This window comes from Condylura cristata, unplaced genomic scaffold, assembly GCF_000260355.1.
Source record: "Condylura cristata isolate star-nosed mole 26May11 unplaced genomic scaffold, ConCri1.0 scaffold00002, whole genome shotgun sequence".
Lineage (NCBI taxonomy): Eukaryota > Metazoa > Chordata > Mammalia > Eulipotyphla > Talpidae > Condylura > Condylura cristata.
In genome coordinates this window covers 46,783,374-46,807,022 of record NW_004567103.1, presented here as the reverse complement: position 1 = coordinate 46,807,022, position 23,649 = coordinate 46,783,374, and the positions used below count along the sequence as shown (strand labels likewise).

Below are 23,649 nucleotides of genomic sequence, written 5' to 3'. Positions count from 1 at the left end.
AGAGGCTTCCCAGATTCACCAGAGACAAAATGGAGAGCAGAACAGGCAGATCCACGAAGCACACTGCTGAGGGGAGTAGTGGGCGGGTCAGGAGAGGTCTGCCACACCATGTGGTCACCTCCCGGGCAAGCGGGAATCGAACTCATGAGGAAGTGGCTTTAGCTTCTCAGTGCTGTGCTTTAACCGCTGCGCCACCAGGGAGGGCCATTTCCTTGAATTTTACTTGAAAATGTTCTAAAACATTTGCTCAGTGTATAGGTATCATCACTTATTCTCAATTCAACTTCTTTTGAAACCGATACAAATATGCCCATAGCACTTCAGGACTCACAGACACCAGGAGAAATGGGGTGGAGGGAAATACAAAACGGACAGCCTTTTCCTCCTACTGGAAATGGGTTGTTCTGGATTCTGTTGTAACTTTTTTTTTTTTTCCAAAAAGATTTATTTCTTTATGCATATAAGAATTGTAGTACAGGCCAGAGGTGGGGGGAGGGTGAGAGGAACCACCAGGGAGAGAGTGGGGCATAGAACAGGCAGATCTACTGAAATGCACTACTGAGGGGCGTAGTGGGCATGTCAGTTGAGGTCTGCTGTGTCATGTGCCTCAGCTTCCTGACAGGGGATTGAATTTGTGCTGCAGTGGCTTCAGATAGCTTCAAGTGCTGTGATTTAACCTACTGCACCACCAGGGAGGGCTCTGGAGTCTGCTGTAACTTAAAAGAGAAAATCTCACAATGTTGGGAACCCTTGATGTCCTGCAAAGGAAGGTGAAGCAGAATGTTCTCAAATTCTTTGAAGGAGGAACCCATATAAGTGGCAACAACCTTGACTTCCAAACAGAATAGCACACCTACGAAAGAAAAAGTAATGGCATCTGCATCATAAATTTGAAGAGAAACTGGGGCCACTCATGCCATTGTTTCCATTGAAAACTAAGCCAATACAGGGGATAATGCTACAGCCAGAGAGCTGTGCTGATGTTTGCTGCATCCACTTCAGTTACTCCTACTGTTAAAAGCGTCACTACTGGAACTTCGGTGACAGGATCCAGGAAGCTCTCTAGGACCAAGATTTCTAGTGATTATTGACCCCAAAGAACTGACATCCCACCCCCTTCTCACAGAGGCATCTTACTATTAATCTGCCTACATTGCTGTGTGTCACAGACCCTTCCCTTAACTTAGTGGACGTTGCTATCCCCTCCCACCACAAGGGAGCTCACAGTTACCAGGAGGTGGATATTGGTCAGGGAAGTTGCACACAAGTGTACCACCGACTCCAGAGAAACCTAGGGGAGCTATGCCTGATCTGCTTACTCAGACATCACGAAGAGATTGAAAAGGAAGAGCAGGCTGTTGGTCTTAATTTATTTTCAGAACTACTACAACACCGTGTCGTTTATAGATATGTGTACAGATGTAGATTTCTTTTTGAAAAGTATGATCTGGAAGAAAAAAAATGACCCCCACACGTCATATGAATGGAAAGGACTGGAAATACAAACGCCACCGTTAAATACTTAAAAATCAATTTTTATCCCGACGCCAATTAGCAGCGCCTCCAAGTCCCTCGGGTCTGTTTTAGGGCAGTTTCCTCACACGGTAGAAAGACTCCGGGGGACCTCGGAGGACGCCGCGGGTGCGCGTGCCCAGAGCGCGGCCTCCGCCTCCGCTCAGTCTGCCCGAAGCCCCGCCCACCCGGTCGCGAGGGCTGCCGGGAAGGCCCCCATCTTTTTTACGCGCGTTAGGCCAGCCGGCGGCGCTGGAAGTCGAATTGTTGCTGTCGCTGTTGGTGATCCTGTGGCGCGGATCGGGGGACAGAGACTTTAAAGGTGAGCAACTCCTGGTGGCTAAAGGGAAGGCGGTACTAAAGGGTCCGCTTTGTGCTGTGGCGCGTTTCCTCGCCTTGCTGCCTCACGCTGGGGACGTCCACTGCTCGCCTTCCTCGCGTTCCGGCCTAGCGCCGCGTGGGCCTCAGCCCGTGGCAGAGCGCCGGGCAGCGAGCGGCGCGGCGCGCAGCCGGCCCTGGCTGGGACTGCTGGAGCTCGCGCGGCGGTGTCCCCGCACGTGGCTGGGCCCCGGCCAGCCAATCAGGGGTGGGTTTGGGACCCGGCTCTGGCGGGGTCTTTGGACCGAAGCTGCCCGCAGCCCCTCTGCGCCCTCAGAGTGCCTGCTTCCACCGCTTTTCATTGTGGCCCCGGGCTGACGTTTCGGGCCACCGTGTACATTTCTGGGGAGGTCGGCGCAGGCTAAACGCCCAATGAGTGCCTGGACCCCGTAGGGCAGACTTTAGACCAGAGCCTCGGGCCGCCGAAGTTCCCCCTGCCTGGTGTTTAGAGGCCTTGTTCACTCACGTAAAGGCACTATGAAATGTTAAAAGTGTGGTTGGTTAATAATTCTAAATCGTGCATACTGGGGAGCATTGGATGGAACGAAGTTTCAGAAATTAGGTAGGCCGATGAAGTCTTGTAGGACTAAATAGTTCTTTGATCCCACCGTATGCTTTATTTACGGGGTCCAGTGCCTAAGACTGAGTACATTGGGTAGTGAGGTGTGTCTCATGCCGATTCTTACTGCACGAGCTTCTGGTGTGCGTCCAGGTTCTTGCATGACTGCTGCAGTGTTATAAAGAGATGCTTCTTCGTAGTGTAACAACGATAGCTCCCCCACTGGAGTTACCTAGTGGCAGACACCTCTTGAGTTCTTCTGTATGTACTTCTGTACAATTGGATGAGGGCGGGGTTTACTAGAATACTGGAGGCAACCTCAGCCACATTTTTTCCTGCAATGCTAACGTCAAGCATGTGAAACAGGACACTGACTATAAGGGTAGCCAGTAAATACATAGTGTTATTAGTAAACCTACACCCTAGTTTAACGTTTTAGTGTTTTCTTACTACGTTTCTTAGCATACAGCATCCATTTTACCCTGGCTGTAATATTTTATTTTTTCTACCTTATAAAACAAACTTTTTGCTGATACGGTATTCTTTGATGTGTGTGTTTTTCTTTGCTGTTGTTTGTAAATCAGCTGTGACTAATTTTAAAAGAAGTGCAACGCACACCAAAAAAAAAAAATAGAATTAATTGAGAGTCATAGTATACTGGCAGATGGTGAAATGCTTAAAGCTAGAAAAAGTTGATTGTAAGTGGTTGAATGAATTGTTGGTTCCCCCCCCAAAGCTTTCTTGACCAGTTAAATGAGGATAAACACTCCTTTTGTTGTAAAAGTTGAAGCAGTGGCCTACTGGCAGAAGTGGGTATTATCAGTAGCTTTTCAATGTTGTTACTCCAAAGATTTTTGAAATTGAACTTGTTGAATTAAAAATTCTTTTTAAAAAATTCGTGATTTTTAAGAAACAGTGTAATGTTAACTTTAAAGTATGGTCTTGAATTTTAATTTAAAAAGAGAAAATAACCTATTTATGCCAATTTGGGCAAATTTACAGGTAGCCGTAATGGCTGAAAATGGTGATAATGAAAAAATGGCTGCCCTGGAGGCCAAAATCTGTCATCAAATTGAGGTATGATTCTTCTATTATTAAATTGCAAAAAAATAGATTCCTTTAAAAGAGGCTTGGTTGTGCTCCCAGGGAGGGCCCTCCTTCAAGGGAAATTTAGGGCCTAAATACAAATACAAGAAAGAACAGTTATTGACCTACTGACTCAGTATTTGACTTTGACTCTTGAAATTAAATGAAGATACATAGTATAGAGTTTGTATTGGTGGAACTGGTTTATCAAACCCAGGACTAGCAAAATTTTGAAAGGTACCACTATAGTGTTCCTAACTTTTATTTGCTTTAGTTTCTTTGGCTATAAAGTAGGGATAGTAAGGTGGTTGTTAGGATCACATTAGTTAATAATATGCAAAACATTATTAGAGTACACATAATAAGAACAAAATTCCTTTGTAAAGTGGGGGTCTATTTAGTAACACCTCATATTTTGAGAGTCCTAGTATTTTATACCCTGTTCTTTCCACCTATTACAACTTCTAACTTCTGTTTCTCCAGTGTCATTTCATTGTAACATTAATGAGGAAGGAAACACTAGCATATCTTTAAAGTACCTGTTTTGTTATATTTATTTGCAAAGTCATAGTTTCCAGCAACTTATTAATATTGTTAAGTGAGGACTTATTTATTTTTTTAATTTATGCATAAAAGAGCTGGAATATAGGCCAGAGGTATGGGGGTTTGGTAGGGAGAGGATTCTCACCGGAGACAGAGTGGGGAGCAGAACAGGCAGATCTACTGAAATACACTGCTGAGGGGAGCAGTGGGTGAGACTACTTTGTTTACAAAGTAAACAAAGTATTAGCATTTTGGAGACACTGAAGCATTATATTTAAGTTGAAATTTTACAATATCAATAATGACTACTTGTTTTAAATTCTCACTGAAGATTTCAAATTCTATTACTTGTTGCTTTTTTTCTTTGCAGTGCTTAGAAATATTTTCTCAAAAGTTGTATACCTGCCATTTTACATTACCTCTTAAATCTTTTTTGTAATTTCCTTATAGTTGTGTTGAAAAAATAATACATTGAATGTAATAGGACAGTACAAAAATATATAGAGAAAAAGGTAGTAATATGCCCTTCCCCCATAACTAATGTATACTCTCTGATAATTTGATCAGAGATCAAACTAGCGGTTTTTATTTCCTTCCGTTTCTCCTAATAAATACAGCATTTTAGGAGAGTAATTCATGTTATCAATAATTTATCCAACCCCCTATCTGATATGTAGGTTACTCCCATCTTTTTAGCTGTATAGTTCTGTGAATATCTTTATATATAAATTTTAATAGTTTACTAATTTCTTTAAATTGAAATTCCTAGGAGATGTATTGGTTCAAGTTTATATTTCTACCTGCATCTCTGTGTTTAAGGCAATAGTATTGTTGTTTCTAGAATTGCTGCCATTTTGCTAGGTGAGAAATGCTATCTCATTGCTTTAAATTACATGCCTTTGGCAAGATTGAGGGTTTTTAATGTTTATGGTAAATTTGTGTTTCTAGTGAGTTTAAAAAAATTTATTTATTTATAAAAGATATGTTTATTTATGCATTCTAGAGCTGGGGTATAGGCCAGGGGTGTGGGGGTAGGAGGGATGAGAGGATTCACCAGAGATAGGGGTGGGGGAGCAGTACAGGCAGATTTACTGAAATGCACTGCTGAGAAGAGCAACATTTGAGGTCTTGGGCAAGGTGGGTCAGCACCCTGGCCTGGAATCAAACTGCTGCTGTGGATAGCTTTGTTGTTCTGAGACATACCCTTGTGCCACTAGGGATGCCCTCTTAGTGATTTTTTAAATGTCTTTTAGCCATTATGATTTCTAGGATTTTTCCTTTCCCCTTGATTTATAAGCATTGTTAACAAATTGAGGTGTTTATCAGTCTTTTACTTTTTATTCTACTTTTGGCACTCTGGCACAACTGAATATTTTCATATATAACTTTTCCTTTGTTTTTATGCTAATAAAGAAGGACTTGCTTAAATTAAATAAATGTTCACCTCATTTTAAAATTTTTTTACTTTTAAATATTAAGGTTCCTTTTACTTAACAATCTATTCTTTCCATAGATTTGAAGTGAGGCTCTTTGAAACCTTTGAAAGATGCTTAAATGCGTTACTTGTTTCAAAGCTTTCTACTTTTTTTTAAGAGATTTATTCATTTATGCGTACATGCCTAGAATAACTGGAGTGTTGGCCAAAGGGGCCCTGGGTGAGGGGTGGGGTGGGATGAGAGGATTCACCAGAAACAGTGAGGAGAACAGGCAGTCTCCTGAGATATACTGCTGAGGGGAGCAGTGTACAAGACAGGAGAGGTCTGCTGTGCCATGTGGGTCAGCTGGTGGCTGGTGATAGCTAGTCTTGTTTTGTTAACATTACAGTGTATTTAGGAGAAAATGTTTATTTCCTTTTAAGTTATGCCTTGTATTTTTGTAGGCTAGAGCTTAGTGATGTAATGGTTAAAAAATGAATAGATTCAGTGTTAGACAGTGTTCTAAATATTATTGTAATTGTCTTGCAGTATTATTTTGGTGACTTCAATTTACCACGGGATAAGTTTTTAAAGGAACAAATCAAACTGGATGAAGGCTGGGTACCTTTGGAGATAATGATAAAATTCAACAGGTGAACAGCTTTTTAAAAAATCATCCTTAGATTCTTTTGTTAACAACAGTGCTACCATTAAGTCTTAAAATGCTTATATATTTTTCTTCAGGTTAAACCGTCTAACAACAGACTTTAATGTAATAGTAGAAGCATTGAGCAAATCAAAGGCAGAACTGATGGAAATAAGTGAAGATAAGACTAAAATCAGAAGATCTCCAAGCAAACCCCTCCCTGAAGTGACTGATGAGTATAAAAATGATGTGAAAAACAGATCTGTGTATATTGTAAGTGTCTCTTTTAATGCATTAATTATAATTTACATTATTTAAAAAGAACATAGTATGGATATGGAATCATAAATTAGTTTTCACACTTACCTTATGTACTTAAAGGGGCAGTATTCTTAACCTCTCTAGGCCTTATCTTCATTTACAGGATTAAAACTTTTACCTTATAGAACTGAGAATTAAAATATGAAAAACCCACACAAAACTGGACAAAACTTCCTACATAGTGTAGCATGAAATGTGTAACAACTGGAAAACTTGATGCAATGTTTTTAGCATATTAATTTTTTAAATATATATATTTTTTACCTGGAACATTTCAGATATATAAAAGTAGATTGAATATATAATGTTTTGTTATTCAACTTCAAGGTGACATTATCCAGATACTAATGTGATTAATCTTGTTTTATCTCTGAACTAACTGAATTATTTTGAAATGAAATCCAGATAAATGAGTCACTTTGTACTGCACTGGAAAATAGTGTCTTTAAACATATAAGAGGTAGAGAGAGAGAGATATGTGTTATATCTCAGCTTTTTTACTTCGACAAAATAAATTGAAACTTCTGGTGATTTGTTTACTGGAGAAGTCATTTGTGCCTTTCTTCTTATTCTTCATAGAAAGGTTTCCCAACTGATGCAACTCTAGATGACATAAAAGAATGGTTAGAAGATAAAGGGCAAGTACTAAATATTCAAATGAGAAGAACATTGCACAAAGCATTTAAGGTATAACTATATGACATTTTAACTTTTCCTAGTTGAAAAATTAGGCATAACTTAAACAATTTTTGTTTACTTTTTTAATAGGGATCAATATTTGCTGTGTTTGATTGTGTTGAATCTGCTAAGAAGTTTGTTGAGACCCCTGGCCAGAAGTACAAAGATACGGACTTATTGATACTTTTCAAGTAAGTCTTTTCTGCTGCTCTTTCTCCCACATAGATATATGGAATTGACACACTGAGGTAAGGAATTTGGAGTAAGGCCAGTATTTGTAGCTTTCTTAGGAAGGCCTAGAGAAATGCTTTAATTTTGCTAAGTAGAAACTGATTATTTATGACTGTAAGGAGGTGCTTATTACATTTTCACAGGTTAGTAACTGATAAAGGAGGTTGGATTTTAGTACTTTCCATCTAAATCATATAATCAAATTGGATACTAGAATTTGGTCTTTTGGTTTGATTGGAGAATAAATCACCGTATAACTTTATCTTTTTATTTGTCATAATCAATATATACCTGTATTTTATATAGTACAAAGCATTACTCAATGATAGTTGAATCACAGTAAGCTATATGTAAGAATTAGGATACACCAGAGTAACTTCATGGTCAAGTTAGTTGTAGGGCCTTTGTTCCCTGCTTTTGCATTACAGAGATGGACTGTGATGAGCCATGCTATCAGTGTTAACCCTTCAAAGTAAATTTTTGATATGATTTTTCATATTCTTAGGTTAGAGGAACAAAAGTCCTTTTGCAAAATTAACACTATAATATTCAAATAACATCTGGCTTATGGTCCTTGTCCATTTGCCTGTCTGCTGCCATATCCCCTTTACCCCAAAAGTTAAATGAAAACCAAAATGAGATTGCTGGTGGACATGGGGCTTCTCTTTGGAGTCATGGGATTAAATAATGGTGATGGTTGTATAATTTTGAATATATTATAAAACATTGAAATGTATACTTTGAAGGGGTGAATTTTATGGGATGTGAATTATTAGTAAAACTGTTACTAAAGAATAAAAGTTAATTACGTTGGCATATTTTTGGGTAATCATTTTGATAGAAAACAATGTCCTGGAGCCTCCCTGGTGGCACAGAGGTTAAAGTTTCAGTGCCGTCAAGCTGTTGTGGCTGGTGGCATGAGTTGGATCCCTGGCCAGGGAGCTAATCCACATGGCACAATAGATCTCTTCTGTCTTCGCCCACTGCTTCCCTCTGCAGTTTATCTCAGTAGATCAGCCTGTTATGTTCCTTATTCTCTCTGGTGAACCTTTCACCCCAAACCTCTGGCCTACACCTTAGTTTAAAAAAGTAAATCTTAAAAAATTTGTGCGTGTGTGTATGAAATGTTCATTCTCTTACCATGTATTAATTCTTAGAAAATAATTTGCAGCCTTACCTTTGTACTCATGAACTTAATCTCAGTATTATGTGTCCTTTAGGGAAGATTACTTTGCAAAGAAAAATGAAGAAAGAAAGCAAAATAAAGTGGAAGCCAAATTACGAGCTAAACAGTAAGTACGTTGAGATAATCATAACATTTTAATTCCTTAAAACTTAGAGTAGTTTTGGTTAAGTGGAGCTGACGATGAGCCCTAAAATGAGTAACAGTAGGATTTTTCTGTGCTGCTGGAAACATTATTTTAAGCTGTTTTGATAAACTCAGGGAAGGCTACATTATGTTGCACTTGAGCAAATTCTAACTTTCTTTATTAAGGTAGTTTAGTGGTCATGATCAAGATTAGCTTTATTAGGATTAGTTTTCTTACATAATAAGTGGAAATGTTCTAATTATATTTTTATTTGTAGAGAGCAAGAAGAAAAACAAAAGTTAGCAGAAAATGCTGAAATGGTGAGTATGTGTTACTTGTATTTAAGAAATTGGAAATTCAGAGTATAAAAGGATGTTTTAAGCAAATCTACAGTTGTCATTACATTTAAGTAATAACCAAATATTGCTGAAAATAGTTATCCAGAGAGATAAATAGCCATGTTTATATAATTCTAGTTATTTGTAACTGGGGGGTTCCCTGGTGGCACATTGGGTTAAGCTGCAGCACTGTGAAGCTATCTGCACCCATTGCAGCATGAGTCGATCCCCTCCAGGAGGTGACCCACAAGGTGCAACAGACCTCTCGTCTTACCTGCTGCCTCCCTCAGCAGCATATTTCAATCTGCCTGTTCTGCTTCCCACTCTGGTGAATCCTTTCACATGCCCATCCTACCCCCACACCTCTGGCCTGTACCCCAGCTTTTGTATGCGTAAATAAATCTTTATAAAAGTATATAACTAGGTATTATTCTTGGAGAAATTAAAATCAGAAGCTACTATAGAAAAAAGGATGACAAAAAGGTACCAGCTATTAAAATGCTACTCAAAATAGCCTTCAGTTTGTAACTTTTTTCTTATATGCATTGAGTGATAAGTGTTTTTTGTGTGTATTTGCTTTAAGAAACTTTGATTGCCTTATATATTTTTGTAGAAATCTATAGAAGAAAAAATTGGCTGCTTGCTGAAATTTTCTGGAGATTTAGATGATCAGACCTGTAGAGAAGATTTGCATGTGCTTTTCTCAAACCATGGTGAAATAAAATGGATAGACTTTGTCAGAGGAGCAAAAGAGGTTTGGAACATTCATACTTGATTACTTTATTGCTCTCAGTGGATGTCTGATATTTTATGAATTAATGTTATGAGTAAATTAACCACTGCAAGTTTTGCAGTAATTTCCTTCCTAATCAGTAAAATTTATTGAAATTAGTAATGATACTGATTTGTAGGATAGGAATTTGAGCAAAGAAATTATAATGGGAATAAGAGCATCAAGGTGTGGCTCTTATTTTATGTCTTTGATATAGGGAATAATTCTTTTTAAAGAAAAAGCTAAGGATGCACTGGATAAAGCCAAAGACGCAAACAATGGTAACTTACAATTAAGGAACAAAGACGTGACATGGGAAGTATTAGAAGGAGATGTGGAAAAAGAAGCTTTGAAAAAAATCATAGAAGATCAACAGGAGTCCCTGAACAAATGGAAATCAAAAGGTCATTTGTTGGGATTTTTAATAACTCATTTGCTTGAGTGAAAATTTTAATACATATTCAAAAACATTGAAAGATTAAAAACATTTCTTTGTTGACTTCTCAATTATATCTCTATAGGTCGCAGATTTAAAGGAAAAGGAAAGGGGAATAAAACTGCCCAAGGTGGGTCTGCTAAAGGAAAAGTACAGTTTCAAGGCAAGAAAACTAGATTTGATAGTGAGGATGAACATGATGAAAATGATGCAGACGGTAAGTTTTTTTCTAAAGCCTTTGGTATTTTCATGAGGAATTATTTGTGGAAGAGAATAGGCATGATTTTTAATGTCTATGTAAGTGATGTTTGTGAATTGTGATTTACCTCATGCTGTTTTACAAATTAAATACAAAAATACTTAAGATTAAAGCTTTTTCTCATTAGTGATGGGAGTTATTAATCATTTTAAACAATTATGCTCAATGTTATAATAGAATGCTTACAGTAAATTTAACAAATATTAATTGTTATTGTATAGGAGCAGTAAAAAGAGCAAGAGAAGAAATAGAACTAGACATACACGAACCTGCATCTAAACAACAGAAAACAGAAAATGGTGCTGGAGACCAGTAGTTTAGTAAAAAAAAAAAATTTTTTTATTCATTTTAATAATTAGGTTTTAGGCTGCTTATGTCTTTGACGTCTTTTAAAAAGAAAACCGAATTAGGTCCACTTCAATGTCCACCTGTAAGAAAGAAAAAGAAATCTTTTATTGTTTAGCTTGCCTTTTTGTTATTGAAAAAAATACATTTTTTTTAAATGTATAGTTCTGTTTGTGTTCTTTCAGATGTTTCAATATCAAAAGGAAGATTCTTCCACTAAATTGCCTTTGTAATATGAAAAATGTATTACTACAAACTAATAAAATATATACTATATAAAAAAGCAAAATCTTAGTTTTTGTTTCCTTTTCCTTCCCAATGCACTTGAATATTTTATTTTTTTGAAGGTTTATTTATTTATGCATACAGAACTGGGGTAAAGGCCAGAGGCACAGAAGCTGTAAGAAGATTCACCAGAGACAGAGTGGGGAGCAGAACAGGCAGATTGAAGTATAATGCTGATGGGAGCAGCATGTGTGTCAGGAGAAATCTCTTCCTCATGTGGGTTACCTCCCTGGCCGAGGATAAAACTTGTGCTGAAGCTACATAGCTGCATTTTAATGCATTGCGCCACCAGGGAGGGCCCAAGAATATTTTATTTAAGAAGAAAAAGTCAAAAAATATATTTCCTGGGTCCTCCCTGGTGGCGCAGTGGGTTGGAGCACTGCACTATAAAGCTAAGCCAAGCTGAGGCCATGTCAGTGTGAGTTCAATCCCAGCAATGGAGGTGATCCATATGGTACAGCAGACCTCTCCTGTCTCATTCGCTGCTTCCCTCAGCAGTGTATTTCATTGATCTGCCTGTCCTGCTCCTCACTCTGTCTCTGGTGAGTCTTCTCACTGCATCTGCACCTCTGGCCTTTACCCCAGTTCTCTATGTATAAATAAATAAAATCTTTTTTTTTTTTTTTTTTAAAGTGTACATACATGGGAGAGACCCAGTAAGACTGAATAACTTCTTGCTTAAGTGGCTTCAGATGCTAAACAACAGGGGTGGGGCTATAAAAAGGATTAGAAAGGATACCAGGGAAAGCACAATAAACAATAGCACAACTGTTAGGCAGATTTATGTCTTGCCTAGGGGAAAGGTTTTAAACCAGAGTATTGGCTGCGAATTAATCCCACGGCTAATGCAGGCTTGCCTTTTTTAATTTTGCTTCATAATACTGCATTTCTTTTACAAATTGAAGATTTGTGTTAACCCTGCACCTAGAAGTCTTTTTTTTTTTTCCTTTAACATGCTCACTTGTCTCACTTTTTTTTTAAAAAAGATTTTATTTATTTATGCCTACAGAACTGGCGTACAGGCCAAAGGCATGGTAGGTGAGAGAATTCACCAGAGACACAGTGGGGAGCAGAACAGGCAGATTGACAAGGTATACTGCTGAGGGGAGCAGTGGGCGAGTCAGGAGAGGTCTGCCAGGCCATGTGGGTCAGTCCCCTGGCCGGGGATTGAACTTGCGCAGCAGTGGCTTCGAAGAGCTTCATAATGTGGTGCTTTTTAACATGTGCCAACAGGGAGAGCCCCTTCTCTACCACATTTAATTAAAGTATGTACATTGTTTTTTAAAGGCATGTTTTGCACACTTAATAGGCCTAATGTATATGACTTTAATGCACTAGGAAACCAAGTGCTGTAGTCTGGAATTGAACCTGCAGTATCTTCAAGGTGTGACTTATGTCTGCTGAGCTACTCAAGGCAACTTGATAATTACTAGAAATAACTTACTGTGTAAACCAATGACAGTGAAGATTTTGGCACAACAGGTTAAGATGCAGCACTGCAAGCTGGCCATAGCTGCTTCAGTGTGAGTTCCATCCCCAGCCCCAAAGGCTGTCCACCTAGTGCAGCAGCCCTCTCCTTTCTCACCTGCTGCTCTCCTCAGGGAATGTATTTTAGTCACTCTGCCTGTTCTGCTCCCCACTCTGTCTCTGGTGAACCTCTTTCCCTGCCCCTGAATCTCTGGCCTATACCTAGCGCTAGTGTGCATAAACGGTAAATCTTTAAAAAAGTCTAAAAATACTTATTGCAAAGTTTTTCAGGGCTAAATATAAAGAAGCCAGAATCAAGAGACTTACGGATTTCTTCTTATGAAATTTGTACAATGCTGGTAGGTCATATTTCAGTTCTGTAAAACAAAAAACCACCTAAGGGTGAAATTTATAGTTTGATCCTGGCCACGGGTATGACTCACATGGCACACCAGACCCCTCCTGTCTTTCCCGCTGCTCCCCTCAGCAGTATACTTCATCAATCTGCCTGTTCTCCCCACTTGAATGAATCCTCTTACCACCCGTGCACTTCTGGCCTATGCCCCAGATCTGTATGCTAACTAAATCTTAAAAAAAAAGAAAATTGTATTTCTAAGCATTTACCACTGTTGACTTCTACCAAACTGAAGTCTATCTAACCAACTCCCAATTCTAAGCTTTTAAGGGGTACAAAGGGGTACATGGTGTTTCTGAATGTGGAGTGACCAAAACCAAATTGGGTGCTATTAGAAATTTTCAATAAAATGCATAAACTGGGATAGTCTCAATAATGACACTCCGCTTTGACTCCATCTCTAACCTATTGCCAATATATATACATGTCCTGTGTACATACACTGAAGAATAGATTTTACAGTCTTCCTAATACCTGTATGAAAATTATGGAAGGGCATGGGTTATGGTACATAGGTGCTTTGTTGGTAGTACAGTCAGTATGTTAGCACTATGTGAGCCTAACTCATGCAATATTATCTTAATCTACCAATATTTTTTTTAGCAAAACAAATTTTTTTGTTAGCTTTAATTAGGGTGGAAATTTGTAGGATCAAAAAAATCAACTTACCTGCAATAATATCTATCTTGATTTTCCATTCTGCAGCTTTCTTTTGGATATGCTGAACACAAAATGTTAATGTGAGCTGATTTTAAAATAATTCTTCAAAAGTAATTTTTTTATTATTACTTCAAGTTTTCAAACTTTAAAAATATGATTAGAATTTAGATCCCCTAGGGCCTCCCTGATGGTACAGGGGTTAAGTCAGCACTGCAATACAAGTTCGATCCCTGGCCAGGGAGCTGACCCACATGGCACAACAGACCTCTCTTGACTTACCCACTGCTCCTGTCAGCTGTGTATTTCAGTGGATCTACCTGTTTTGCTCCCATCTCTGTCTCTGGTTAATCCTCCACCCTTTCACCCCCCCCCCCATACCTATGGCCTACACCCCAGCTCTTATGTGCATAAATAATCATCTTAAAAAGAAAAAAATTAGATCTCCTAACCTTTTAACTAGATGAACACTATTTTGAAGACATACCAAGCCACTTAAAATCTAAGCCAAATTATATAATTCAAGTAATTATTTCAGAAAATACCATATAATGTAGTGAAAATGATTTCTATAGAATTAATAAATATAGCTATCCTGGAAACCATTTAGTAGAGGTCTATATCTAGAGGCAGTTCAGTATGGTATGGTATGTAGTTGCATATTTCTGGAGCCAGACAGCCTGCAGCCTGCATTTGAACTGCTTTACTAATTACTAGATATGTAACCTTGAGCAATTTAGTCTTTACCTCATTTTCCTTATCTGGTTACTAATTTTAATAGGGAAAAATTGCTTTATTAGTTTTTAAATATTAATATATATTATGTATAACACTGCAACATAAATGAATATTGGTAAAAAGTTCCCCATAATCACTTAAATAAATTAGGTATTCAGATATTTTTCTAGGAGTACAACAAGAGCGAGATTAGTATCTGGTATAAGCATTTTAGTGTATTATTCATTCTTACTGTCATTAAGTTGATTGCTAAACTTTCCCTAGTATTTTAGGATCAAATATTTCTGGTCAGTACTGACAATATGTTTGTACTTATAATTTTCTCTAAATTGAATACTCTTTGAGATCTAGAATTTTTATATGAGGATACAGACCAGTGCAAGTAAAACAATTTAGTGGAATCTTAGAATCCTTTATAAATTTGTTAGCAATATACTGAAATTTTCTTGCTATCTGAGCCCTAAGGTTTGTGAAAGGTTTTGGATAGAAATGATGGAATGTGGTGTTGGTTGAGAGATAAAAGAATGAATGAGTTAAGCAAAGGATAAATGAGAAAATGGGCCTGGCTTATCTACTCTGCTCTGAGCCCAGAACAGGTTTTCAGAATGCCTAATGTAGACATGGCAACAGTTTTAGTATATGTGCCAGGATACACTTAACCTTTTAACTTAAATATCAGTATTTTTAGCAAAAAGTTTTATCATATTAATACAGAGCCAAACACTTTAAAAAACAAGGATCTATAGAAGGAGTCTGGCAACCAAGGGACCAGTGGCAATGTTAACTAATTACATAGAATACTAAAACAAGCAAAATTATCACCAGCTCATTTCAAGTCTTGATAATGAACATTCCAAATCATACCTCTTGTATGCATAATACCACCACATTAATTTTTAAATCCATTACTATAAAAGTAACAGAACTACTTTTGTACTGTCTAGAAATATATTTAACTATTGACTTAAAAGTCAACTAGTAAGCCTGATGACTAATCTGACAATGCTGCCTCTTAGTGGTGGATCATGGCAAAACCAAATAAAAGATTTGCGTTCCTTGGTTAATGTGGCTCCAGGACATTCAAGTAACTAGACTTTCTTTGCTCCTTAATTGCATTTTGTTGTTGTTGCTGCTGGCATATTTTAGTTGATCTACATGAACTATGGGTGTGATAATTATGTCGAGTTGTGCAGAAAAGAGTTCATAGCAAACCTGATTAATCTTTAAGAGTCTACTTAAACTGGTCCTTGTCTAGAATATGGAACTTAGATATGGGGATCACCTTAATTGATAAAACTGGCTCATTATGCTTAAAGTTTTTAATGTCAACCCCTGTCTAGCTACTGGAATTGGAATTTTTATGTTTAAGGTACATGATTAGTGGAAACCCTGGGCACCAGGTCTTCAATTATTTTTCCAGGTTGACAACATTTCACATGCTTTGTTCCAGAAATTCACTGTTGAGAGAGTTAAGTATACTCTGTGTGTTTCCACTGAGAAAGAGCTCTGAAAGCTTGCACCTGATTCACCTAGACTTCATCCCATTCACCTTTCCCCTTGGCAATTTGCTCTGTGTCCTTAGCTATAATAAAACAGCCATGAGCAGAATTAAAAACTTAACTCCTGTGAGACTTCCTAGTGAATCATCAAACCTGAGCATGGTTTGGGGGACCCTTTCATCACAAGCTTTTTAGCTATCAGTAATTAATAGTGTTTGCTTTCACTTAGCAAATGGGGATTTAGGTACCGTAAAATTATGTACCAGTAAAAAGTTCTGCTGCTTATCTAAATGCACTCCTTATCACTAGCAGTATGTACACTTTTACCCTTGATTTTCTACTTTTAAATGGGTTCACCAGATTACTATATATCCAAAACATATTGTTTCCAAATGAATTTACACAAATATTTTTCCTGTAAAAGCACTTTAAAATCTCTTTAGTAAATGTAGGAGTTAAAGAAATAGTAGCCAACACATAGCAAGTATGTATGCTAGAAGTTCTTCTAAGTACTTTGTGAATTTTAACTCATTTAATCCTCAGAATAATCCTATAAAATATATGGTATTGCTTCCTTGTGAGTTTAGTGAGGTGACAAAACAAGTTCAAATACCTTGACCAAGATACAAAGCTGGGAAGCAGTTTGACTCTGAACCTTGGGGATCTAGCGCCAGCTGTTCTTGTTCACTTACTATAGTGACACTTTAAAAAAAATATTCCCATTCCTGGCATAACCTTATACTCTCATAAGTGTTAAGATAATATGTGCTATATGTTGTAAAGAAGAATAATACAAGAAGTAGGCTCTGAAATCGAATCAGTTTAGCTCCAAGCTCAATTTTTTTTTTTTTTTTTTTAAAAAGTCAGGCTTGGCCCTCCCTGGGGGCACAGAGGGTTAAAGGACAGCACTAAGAAGCTAAAGCCACTGCAGCATGAGTTTGATCCTCGCCTCAGAGGTGATCCACATGACGTGGCAGACCTCTCCTGACCTGCCCACTGCTCCCCTCAGCAGTGTACTTCATCAATCTACCTATTCTACTCCCACTCTGTCTCTGGTGAATCCTCTCACTGCTCCTGCATTTCTGGCCTGTACCCCAGTTCTGTATGCATAAATAAATAAATCTTAAAAAAAAAAAAAAAAAGCCAGGCATACCACCTCCCTTATGCAAACCACACTAGGACTTACCCAGCAAATCAGGACATATTTTAACACTAGTTATATCACACTTCTGTCCTACCTAAACGAATCTTTAACAAAAGAAGTTATACAGGCTGGAAGAAAGCTAGTTAAAATGCTAGAAAATTCGGTTCCTGAATGCCAAATGTTGAAAAAAAGACATCCTCATATTTAGTATTTATAACAAATGCTTAAAAGACTGTCTTGAATTTAAATATAAGTGACAAAGAACAGTATGTTGATTTGAACTTACTTCTCTAGTTGAGGATTTGTGTAAAGAATATACTGCTGTTCTTGCCATTTCCAGTGCAATCTTCAGAAAAGTCATATCTGTTCCTGTTGAAAGTAGAAAAGAACTATTTACAACATTTGTCTGTTACCAAAATATAAGATTAAATGAATATCATGTATTTAGAAATATTTTTTCAAACTTCAAAATAGCATTCCAAATTCTTAATGCAACAAGATTGGGTACAAATATCTAAATAAAATCTTGTAAGATTGATAGAATAAAACTAGAATTACAGTGTCTGGTTAAGAAAGGCTAAAGTAAAAATTTTAATATTACATTCCAAATTCGTGACTTTCAAAGATGGGAGAAGGAAACAAGTAGAGCAATAATCCGAATCACAGTAGGGGGGAGGATGGGCTTTTCTTCCTCTTACTACCCTCCTTGTTCACATCAAACACAAAATTAATAGCCACCATGAGTCTCTGTTACTGATGCACATATGCTGAAATCCTCAATGTGCTGAAAGCATTAAAAGAGTCTTTAAAAGTATAAGATTATTTATAGTATTTACAACCATTTATAAGTGTTAGGTAAATCATTCTTGTAAGCAGTTGGAGTATAAGCAATAAGAAACGAGCATAGTACAAATTAGTGAAAAATATTTTTAACTGCATTTCCTAGCAATTCAACTAATGATTTCTCCTATTAACTAATAATTAGCGATTCAATTAATGCATGCTTAAATTTAAATTAAAATTATAAAACTACACATACAGTAGACATTTAATGAGCAGTGATAAGATCATTAACTCAGTCAATGAGAAAATAGTTTTAATAGTTACCTCTTCATACAACCTTCCAAGACTGAATCAAGAAGAAGCAGAGAATATGAACAGACCAATTACAAGCAAGGAAACTGAGATACTAAGAAAAAAACCTCCCATAAAACAAAAGCCCGGAACCAGACATTTTCACTAGTTATTCCTTTCAAAGTTTCAAAGAGGAACTAATACCTATCTTCTAACTCTTCCCAAAAAACTGAGGGAGATGGAATGCTCCCAAACACATTCTATGAGACCAACATTACTGTTACCTGAAGTAGATAAGGATAACACAAAAAAGACAACTAAGTCAATATTCTTGACTCTATAATTTGCACCTAAAGACTCTACTAAAAAAATATTAGAAACAAATACAGAAAAATGACATGCTAAAAAAAATCAAAATTCAAAAGTCTATGGCATTCGTTTATGTAAATAATGAAGAGGAAGAAACCAAGAAAACGACCCTATTTACATTAGTATCAAAAAGTACTAAGTACTGGGGCCTCTGTGGTAGTGCAAGGGGTTAAGTCTCAGCTATCCATAGCCACTGCAGCCCTGACTTTGATCCCAGCTAGGGAGTTGACCCACATGGCAAAGCAGACATCCCTTGCCTCATGTGCTGCTCCCTTCAGGTGTATATTTCAGTAGGTCTACCTGTTCTGTTCCCCACTTTATCTTGGTGAATCCTCTCGCTGCTCCTGCACCTCTGGCCTGTACCCCAGTTCTGATTGCATCAATACAAAAATCTTGGAAAAAAACCAAAAATGATGTGATTCATGTATGTAATATTATTCAGCTATAAAACAAGATTAACAAGATCAACTATCATTCATGACAACATGAGTCAAAATGGAGGGAAGTATGCTTATTAAATTAAACCTGAGTGCCAGAAAATATCCAATGATTTCACTGATGAAAAACAAACTAACAAAAATACAAAATAAAATGACTGCAGAGTTAAGGATGCTACCGTGGTGTGGCAATGGAGAAGGGTTCCGATGGTTTATGATAAAGTTATATGGGTACTTGAGTGTGGTGACACACCTCTGAGGAGGTATGAACCTATTCCTCTGACTCATATACAGTGATGTTAACCAATGTTATCTCAAAATATAAACAAACAAACAAAAAAAAGGAAAAGTAGTGTGCTGAAAATGCCTCATCAAATAGAGGATAGCAATTAAAACATGAAAAATTAAAAAATAAATAAAATTTGCTTTTCTAAAAATACAACAGTATACCTGATACTTACTACTAACCTTTATTATTTTTGGTTCCAAAGGGAGGATTCATAATTACTGTATCAAATGACTTGGATATTCTGTTAGACAATGAGCACACATCACACTGAATCATGTCAACATTTGTTAACTCAAACTCTTCCACATTCCTGTTAAATATTTCCAATGCGTCTTCATCTATGTCAAATCCAACACATAACCTATAAATACAAAATATAGAATGATTACTTACAGCTCTATGTCAAAACAATAACAACATACCTTTTTAATTCAATTAAAGAAGTAAAATGTTGCCTTTTTTCATAAACTGTTTCATCCATTTATTGCAATTATTTGCATGCAAGTTAGTATGTTACAAAACTGTAATAGCTCCTATGGTGGTTGTGATAGGTGGTCTCTCTTTCAGGAAAGCCAGCATCAGAGCCCAGAATCCATGGATCCAGTTAAGATAGGTAGGCGTTGCTGGCTACCATTTGGTTATGGTGGGGATGCTCGTGGTGAGGGAAACACAGCTCCGTGGAGATGTGCTTTTCCAGAGTAGGGACCAGGGGCTGTGGGACCATAGCACTCTCTTCCAGTCAGACCCAGAGGTTGCTAAGCTGCCAGAGCCACTGCCTACATTCTATATTGCCTTTCAAAAGCATGATCTCAACCCAGAAGGGGTTGGAAATTCAGGTCTGTATGAAAGATAGACATCTGATCGCTTCTGTTACTGGTTTTGATTTTTTTAGTAGTTTATCTTGCCCATTTAAAATGTACTCAATGTGAGCTTTTTGCTCTCATCTCAGACTGTAGAATTCTATGAACATAATTGTATCTATGCTTATTCTAACTACCCCTTACCCAAGGAGTGTGTGTGTGTGTGTGTGTGTGTGTGTGTGTATAGGATTACCTACCCTGCTCCTAACATTGCAGTTCCGATGCTAAGCACTCCACAACCACATCCTAGATCTGCAACCATTTTATTTTCAATGTCATCATATGTGTTATGGATTGTATAGAGCATACAGGCTAAAAGATAAAAAAAAAATATTATGAAATAAGTAAGCACACTGATGACAAGAATGCAACTCCTTTCTAGAACAATAGCTTGTATTATTTAATCTTCCTGCAAATAGTGTTCTAGGTTATTTTTCAAAAAATTAAGATATAATAACTTGGTGTATAATAAGAGGCCCTACAAAGTGGATAATATTTACCAGTGTTTCCCCAAAAGTAGTATCTACTGACAATGCCAAGAATAAGAGAACTTTGAGGTAAAATGAGAAAAATAAGATCTTTGTTTGATATTGAGATATTTTTATGAAGGGATGATAAGTATAGACAGGCTTTAAAAATAGTTTTCCTTGTCAAAATATGCTCTTGGATTTGTTAATCGGTCTCCAAAATTTTACTTTTTGGAATTTACTGACCTGTGAAGTCAGTAAATCTAGGAACCACTATCAAACAAGTACTGACATTAAAATTGCACAGAACATATATGTAAGTTTGCCACTGTAATAGTTACCATAAATTCAAGCTCGAAGGTCAAAGAAATTAACATCCACTCAATAACCTTTGAGATACATATATTCAGACATTACATTTATGATTTACACTTATTCATAATCTCCTAATGGGGTCTGATACTAAAGTAGAGCAGAAGCAGCTGAGATCACAAAGAGATCTTTTCAAATACACAAGTCTGAAACTTAAAGCAAGAGTAACACCATTGTCATCTGCTTATGGATATCAGAACCCAACAAGGACTACTGGCCATCATTGATACATCAGGATCCAACACATTTATCAAATACACAATTATAGGGAAATCTCAGGTTGACTAAGCTGTCCTGATTGCTGCTACATGTGTTGGTGATTTTGAAGCTGGTATTTCAGAGAGTGAGCACACTACTTTTATATGTTGTACACTGGTGTGAAACAACTCTTAGGTAAAAACCAAATCTGAACTCTTTTAATTGAAGCCCTATAGTCACAAGACACAAAAGAAGTAATCACTTACTTGAGAAAACAGATCTTAACCCATAGTTTTGTGCTAATTTTGGGCTGCAATTATGACTATGTTGCAATTAAATGTAGGTATGCATGCATTTTCCTTGATTTTTTTTTTATTGGCAGCTTAGAAACAGAAATGTGTTGAAGTGGAAAGGAATTCCTCATTACACTGTGTTCCCAACACATTAAATTTTCTAAGATTCCCCAGTGAATTTGACAATTTATTGAATATTTTTATTCCATGTTCTCCCCTTTATTTTTCACATTAAGGAATACCGTTGATCCTCAGATCGCTGAAATTCATTCTTATATTTTATAGCATCTACAGTGGATTTGTTAAGCCCAGTCCTTCAGGTAAAAACTCTAGTATTCATTTTTAGGGCACTATATAGCATGGAAATCTTCATACTAACAACTCTAGTAAGAAATTGATCCTCATTGAGCAACTATTTACTGAGCTCCTAATAGTACTGGAAACTCCTCTAAGCACTGGGAATTTAGTATGACCAAGAGCAACAAATTCATTGCTCTCCGGGATTTTACAGTGTAATGAAAGATAAAAATACATTGAAAAATGTCCGTCAAGGGGTATGAAGAACACTGTCGGGGGAGGGTGTAGTGAGGGGTAGGGAGGGTCTTTTTAGTTATAGAGTCAAGATACCTGTTAGGAGAATGAAATGAGTTAACGCGTATAAAGTCAGTGACTCCCTAAAGTGATCAGTTAGCTTTAGGGTAGAATTCCTCTAGACGTTTTTTGTATCCACATAATTATTTTCATCACTCAGTTAGGGCTAACTTGCCAAACAAGGGCGTGATCACCAGCCACCCTACCTGCAATATGAGGCCTGGTCGGATACTGTTCTAGAAGTAGCTTGGGCTTTTCGAATCCATCTACTTGCTGTAGGCGACTCTCTAGTTCCTTAAGCCTTAATTTCTTCATTTTTCCACCCCAGCAGTATGGGATCGCGGGACTGAAAGGCACTGGATCTGCAGAGAAATTTACTTAACCAGCATCTTTTCTCTATCTCCCTACCCAACACCCAACACCTCCGTCAGCTCTGGCCGGGGCCGGACAGTGGCTGCATAGAGCAAAGGGCACAGCCAGCCAGGCCGGTCTAGCACTCCTCGTTTGCCGCTGCGGACTGAGTCCCCAGCCAGTCTCCAACCGCCTCGTGTGTTCCGCGCCGACCTTGGGAGCTTGAGGAACCAGCTGCTGCAAAAGCCGAGACCAGGATTCCCAGCGCCCAGTCTCGGCACGACGCAAGCGGAAGCTCAGTCACGCAAGCGCACACGCGTCCACCGCCCAGCGGCCCCGAACCGAGGTACAACGCGGCCCAGCTCCTGGGTTCCGCAGGCAACTTAAGTGCTTCCTCCACCCCCACCGGGGGCGGTCTGCACGACCCAGCTTGCACTCCTAGCAGCGCCGGGCGGGCCCCGCTGTCTGTTGCTTGGCCCTTACTCTAGCTTTTCCTTAGGTTTCTCAGGCTCTCAAAAGACCGGGCCAGGAAAGAGGGAGAAAATGAAGGGGAAGAGAAAGTAAAAATCACGGTCATTTAGTTTTTAATGCCCCGAGTAGCTCTTTTTCTGTTTCCCAAGTCCCATCCAAAAATGTAAAAATAAGGTGTGGGTTAGACCTGGTGCTAATAAAAATGTAACACTTTCCACTCACCTTTGCCTCCTTGGCATTCTCATACCCTCTTTTATTATAACTTTGTGTCCTTCCTTTTAGGTCTCTTGTGTCACTTACCTCAACTTTCACAGGGACATGATGTCAGAGAAGCTTAAAGAAGAGAGGATATAAAGTGTCAGGCTTTCATGGAGAAGGAACAGGAAGTTTAGGAAACCGAGTGAATGTGAACAATGGCTAAGGAAAAGAGTAGTGAGAATGACACTGGAACAGGTGAGACAAACTTTTGAATGACAGAAATTTAAGCAGTTCGACAGAACGTAACTAATAGGAAGGGAGGGGTTTTCAATACAGCAAAGAGGATATTGGATGGAGTTAAAGTCCTGGAAAGATGGGGTCCAGTGCTTAAATGAAAGGATTGACACCTTATCTAGGAAATGGAGATCTCTTCATTATTAAGGCAAGAAAAAAAAAATGGAATGAATGGGTAGAGAAAGTGGTATCTGGGACTTTTACTTCCTGAGAAAAATAGAATTAAAAATTATTTGGTGGAACGGGGGTTAAAGTGCAGAACTGTGAAGCTATCAGCAGCCTTAGCCACCTGGGCCAGGGAGCTGACCCATATGGCACAGCAGACCTATTCTGCGCCGCACCTGTCTCTCA

General features: G+C 37.9%; 2 protein-coding genes across 3 annotated transcripts; one reads left to right on the top strand and one right to left on the bottom strand.

The window, feature by feature from the left end:
• Positions 1-1,729: 1,729 nt before the first annotated feature.
• Positions 1,730-10,844, top strand: SSB (Sjogren syndrome antigen B (autoantigen La)). Its single transcript, XM_012728938.1, has 12 exons — positions 1,730-1,834; positions 3,452-3,526; positions 6,043-6,146; positions 6,238-6,412; positions 7,040-7,147; positions 7,229-7,329; positions 8,590-8,661; positions 8,957-8,999; positions 9,631-9,771; positions 10,007-10,193; positions 10,311-10,442; positions 10,706-10,844. Exons 2-12 carry the CDS (start codon positions 3,461-3,463, stop codon positions 10,798-10,800), a joined length of 1,224 nt encoding a protein of 407 aa, XP_012584392.1. The 5' UTR covers positions 1,730-1,834; positions 3,452-3,460; the 3' UTR covers positions 10,801-10,844.
• Positions 10,801-22,416, bottom strand: METTL5 (methyltransferase like 5). 2 transcript variants are annotated; one of them, XM_004674559.2, is made up of 7 exons: positions 22,191-22,416; positions 20,261-20,375; positions 19,383-19,564; positions 17,321-17,403; positions 13,666-13,717; positions 12,909-12,958; positions 10,801-10,912 (listed from the first exon to the last, which is right to left on the bottom strand). In XM_004674559.2, the coding sequence occupies exons 1-7, from the start codon at positions 22,297-22,299 to the stop codon at positions 10,874-10,876; spliced, it is 630 nt and encodes a 209-aa protein (XP_004674616.1). In that variant the 5' UTR covers positions 22,300-22,416; the 3' UTR covers positions 10,801-10,873. The 2 variants fall into 2 exon arrangements, with proteins under 2 accessions (XP_004674616.1, XP_012584402.1); XM_012728948.1 differs by lacking the exon at positions 12,909-12,958 and having other exon boundaries at positions 10,850-10,912.
• Positions 22,417-23,649: the final 1,233 nt, after the last annotated feature.

Bases quoted from the DNA above. Each gene is read 5' to 3' on its own strand.
- METTL5 (XM_004674559.2), bottom strand. From the start codon at position 22,299: ATGAAGAAATTAAGGCTTAAGGAACTAGAGAGTCGCCTACAGCAAGTA. The intron at 19,565-20,260 runs GTAGGTAATCCT...TTGTATTTATAG, and splicing joins ACTGCAATGTTAGGAGCAGG to GTTATGTGTTGGATTTGACA. The intron at 10,913-12,908 runs GTAAGTCTCTTG...TCTTTCTTACAG, and splicing joins AATTTCATAAGAAGAAATCC to GTGGACATTGAAGTGGACCT.
- SSB (XM_012728938.1), top strand. From the start codon at position 3,461: ATGGCTGAAAATGGTGATAATGAAAAAATGGCTGCCCTGGAGGCCAAA. The intron at 3,527-6,042 runs GTATGATTCTTC...ATTGTCTTGCAG, and splicing joins AAATCTGTCATCAAATTGAG to TATTATTTTGGTGACTTCAA. The intron at 7,148-7,228 runs GTATAACTATAT...CTTTTTTAATAG, and splicing joins CATTGCACAAAGCATTTAAG to GGATCAATATTTGCTGTGTT.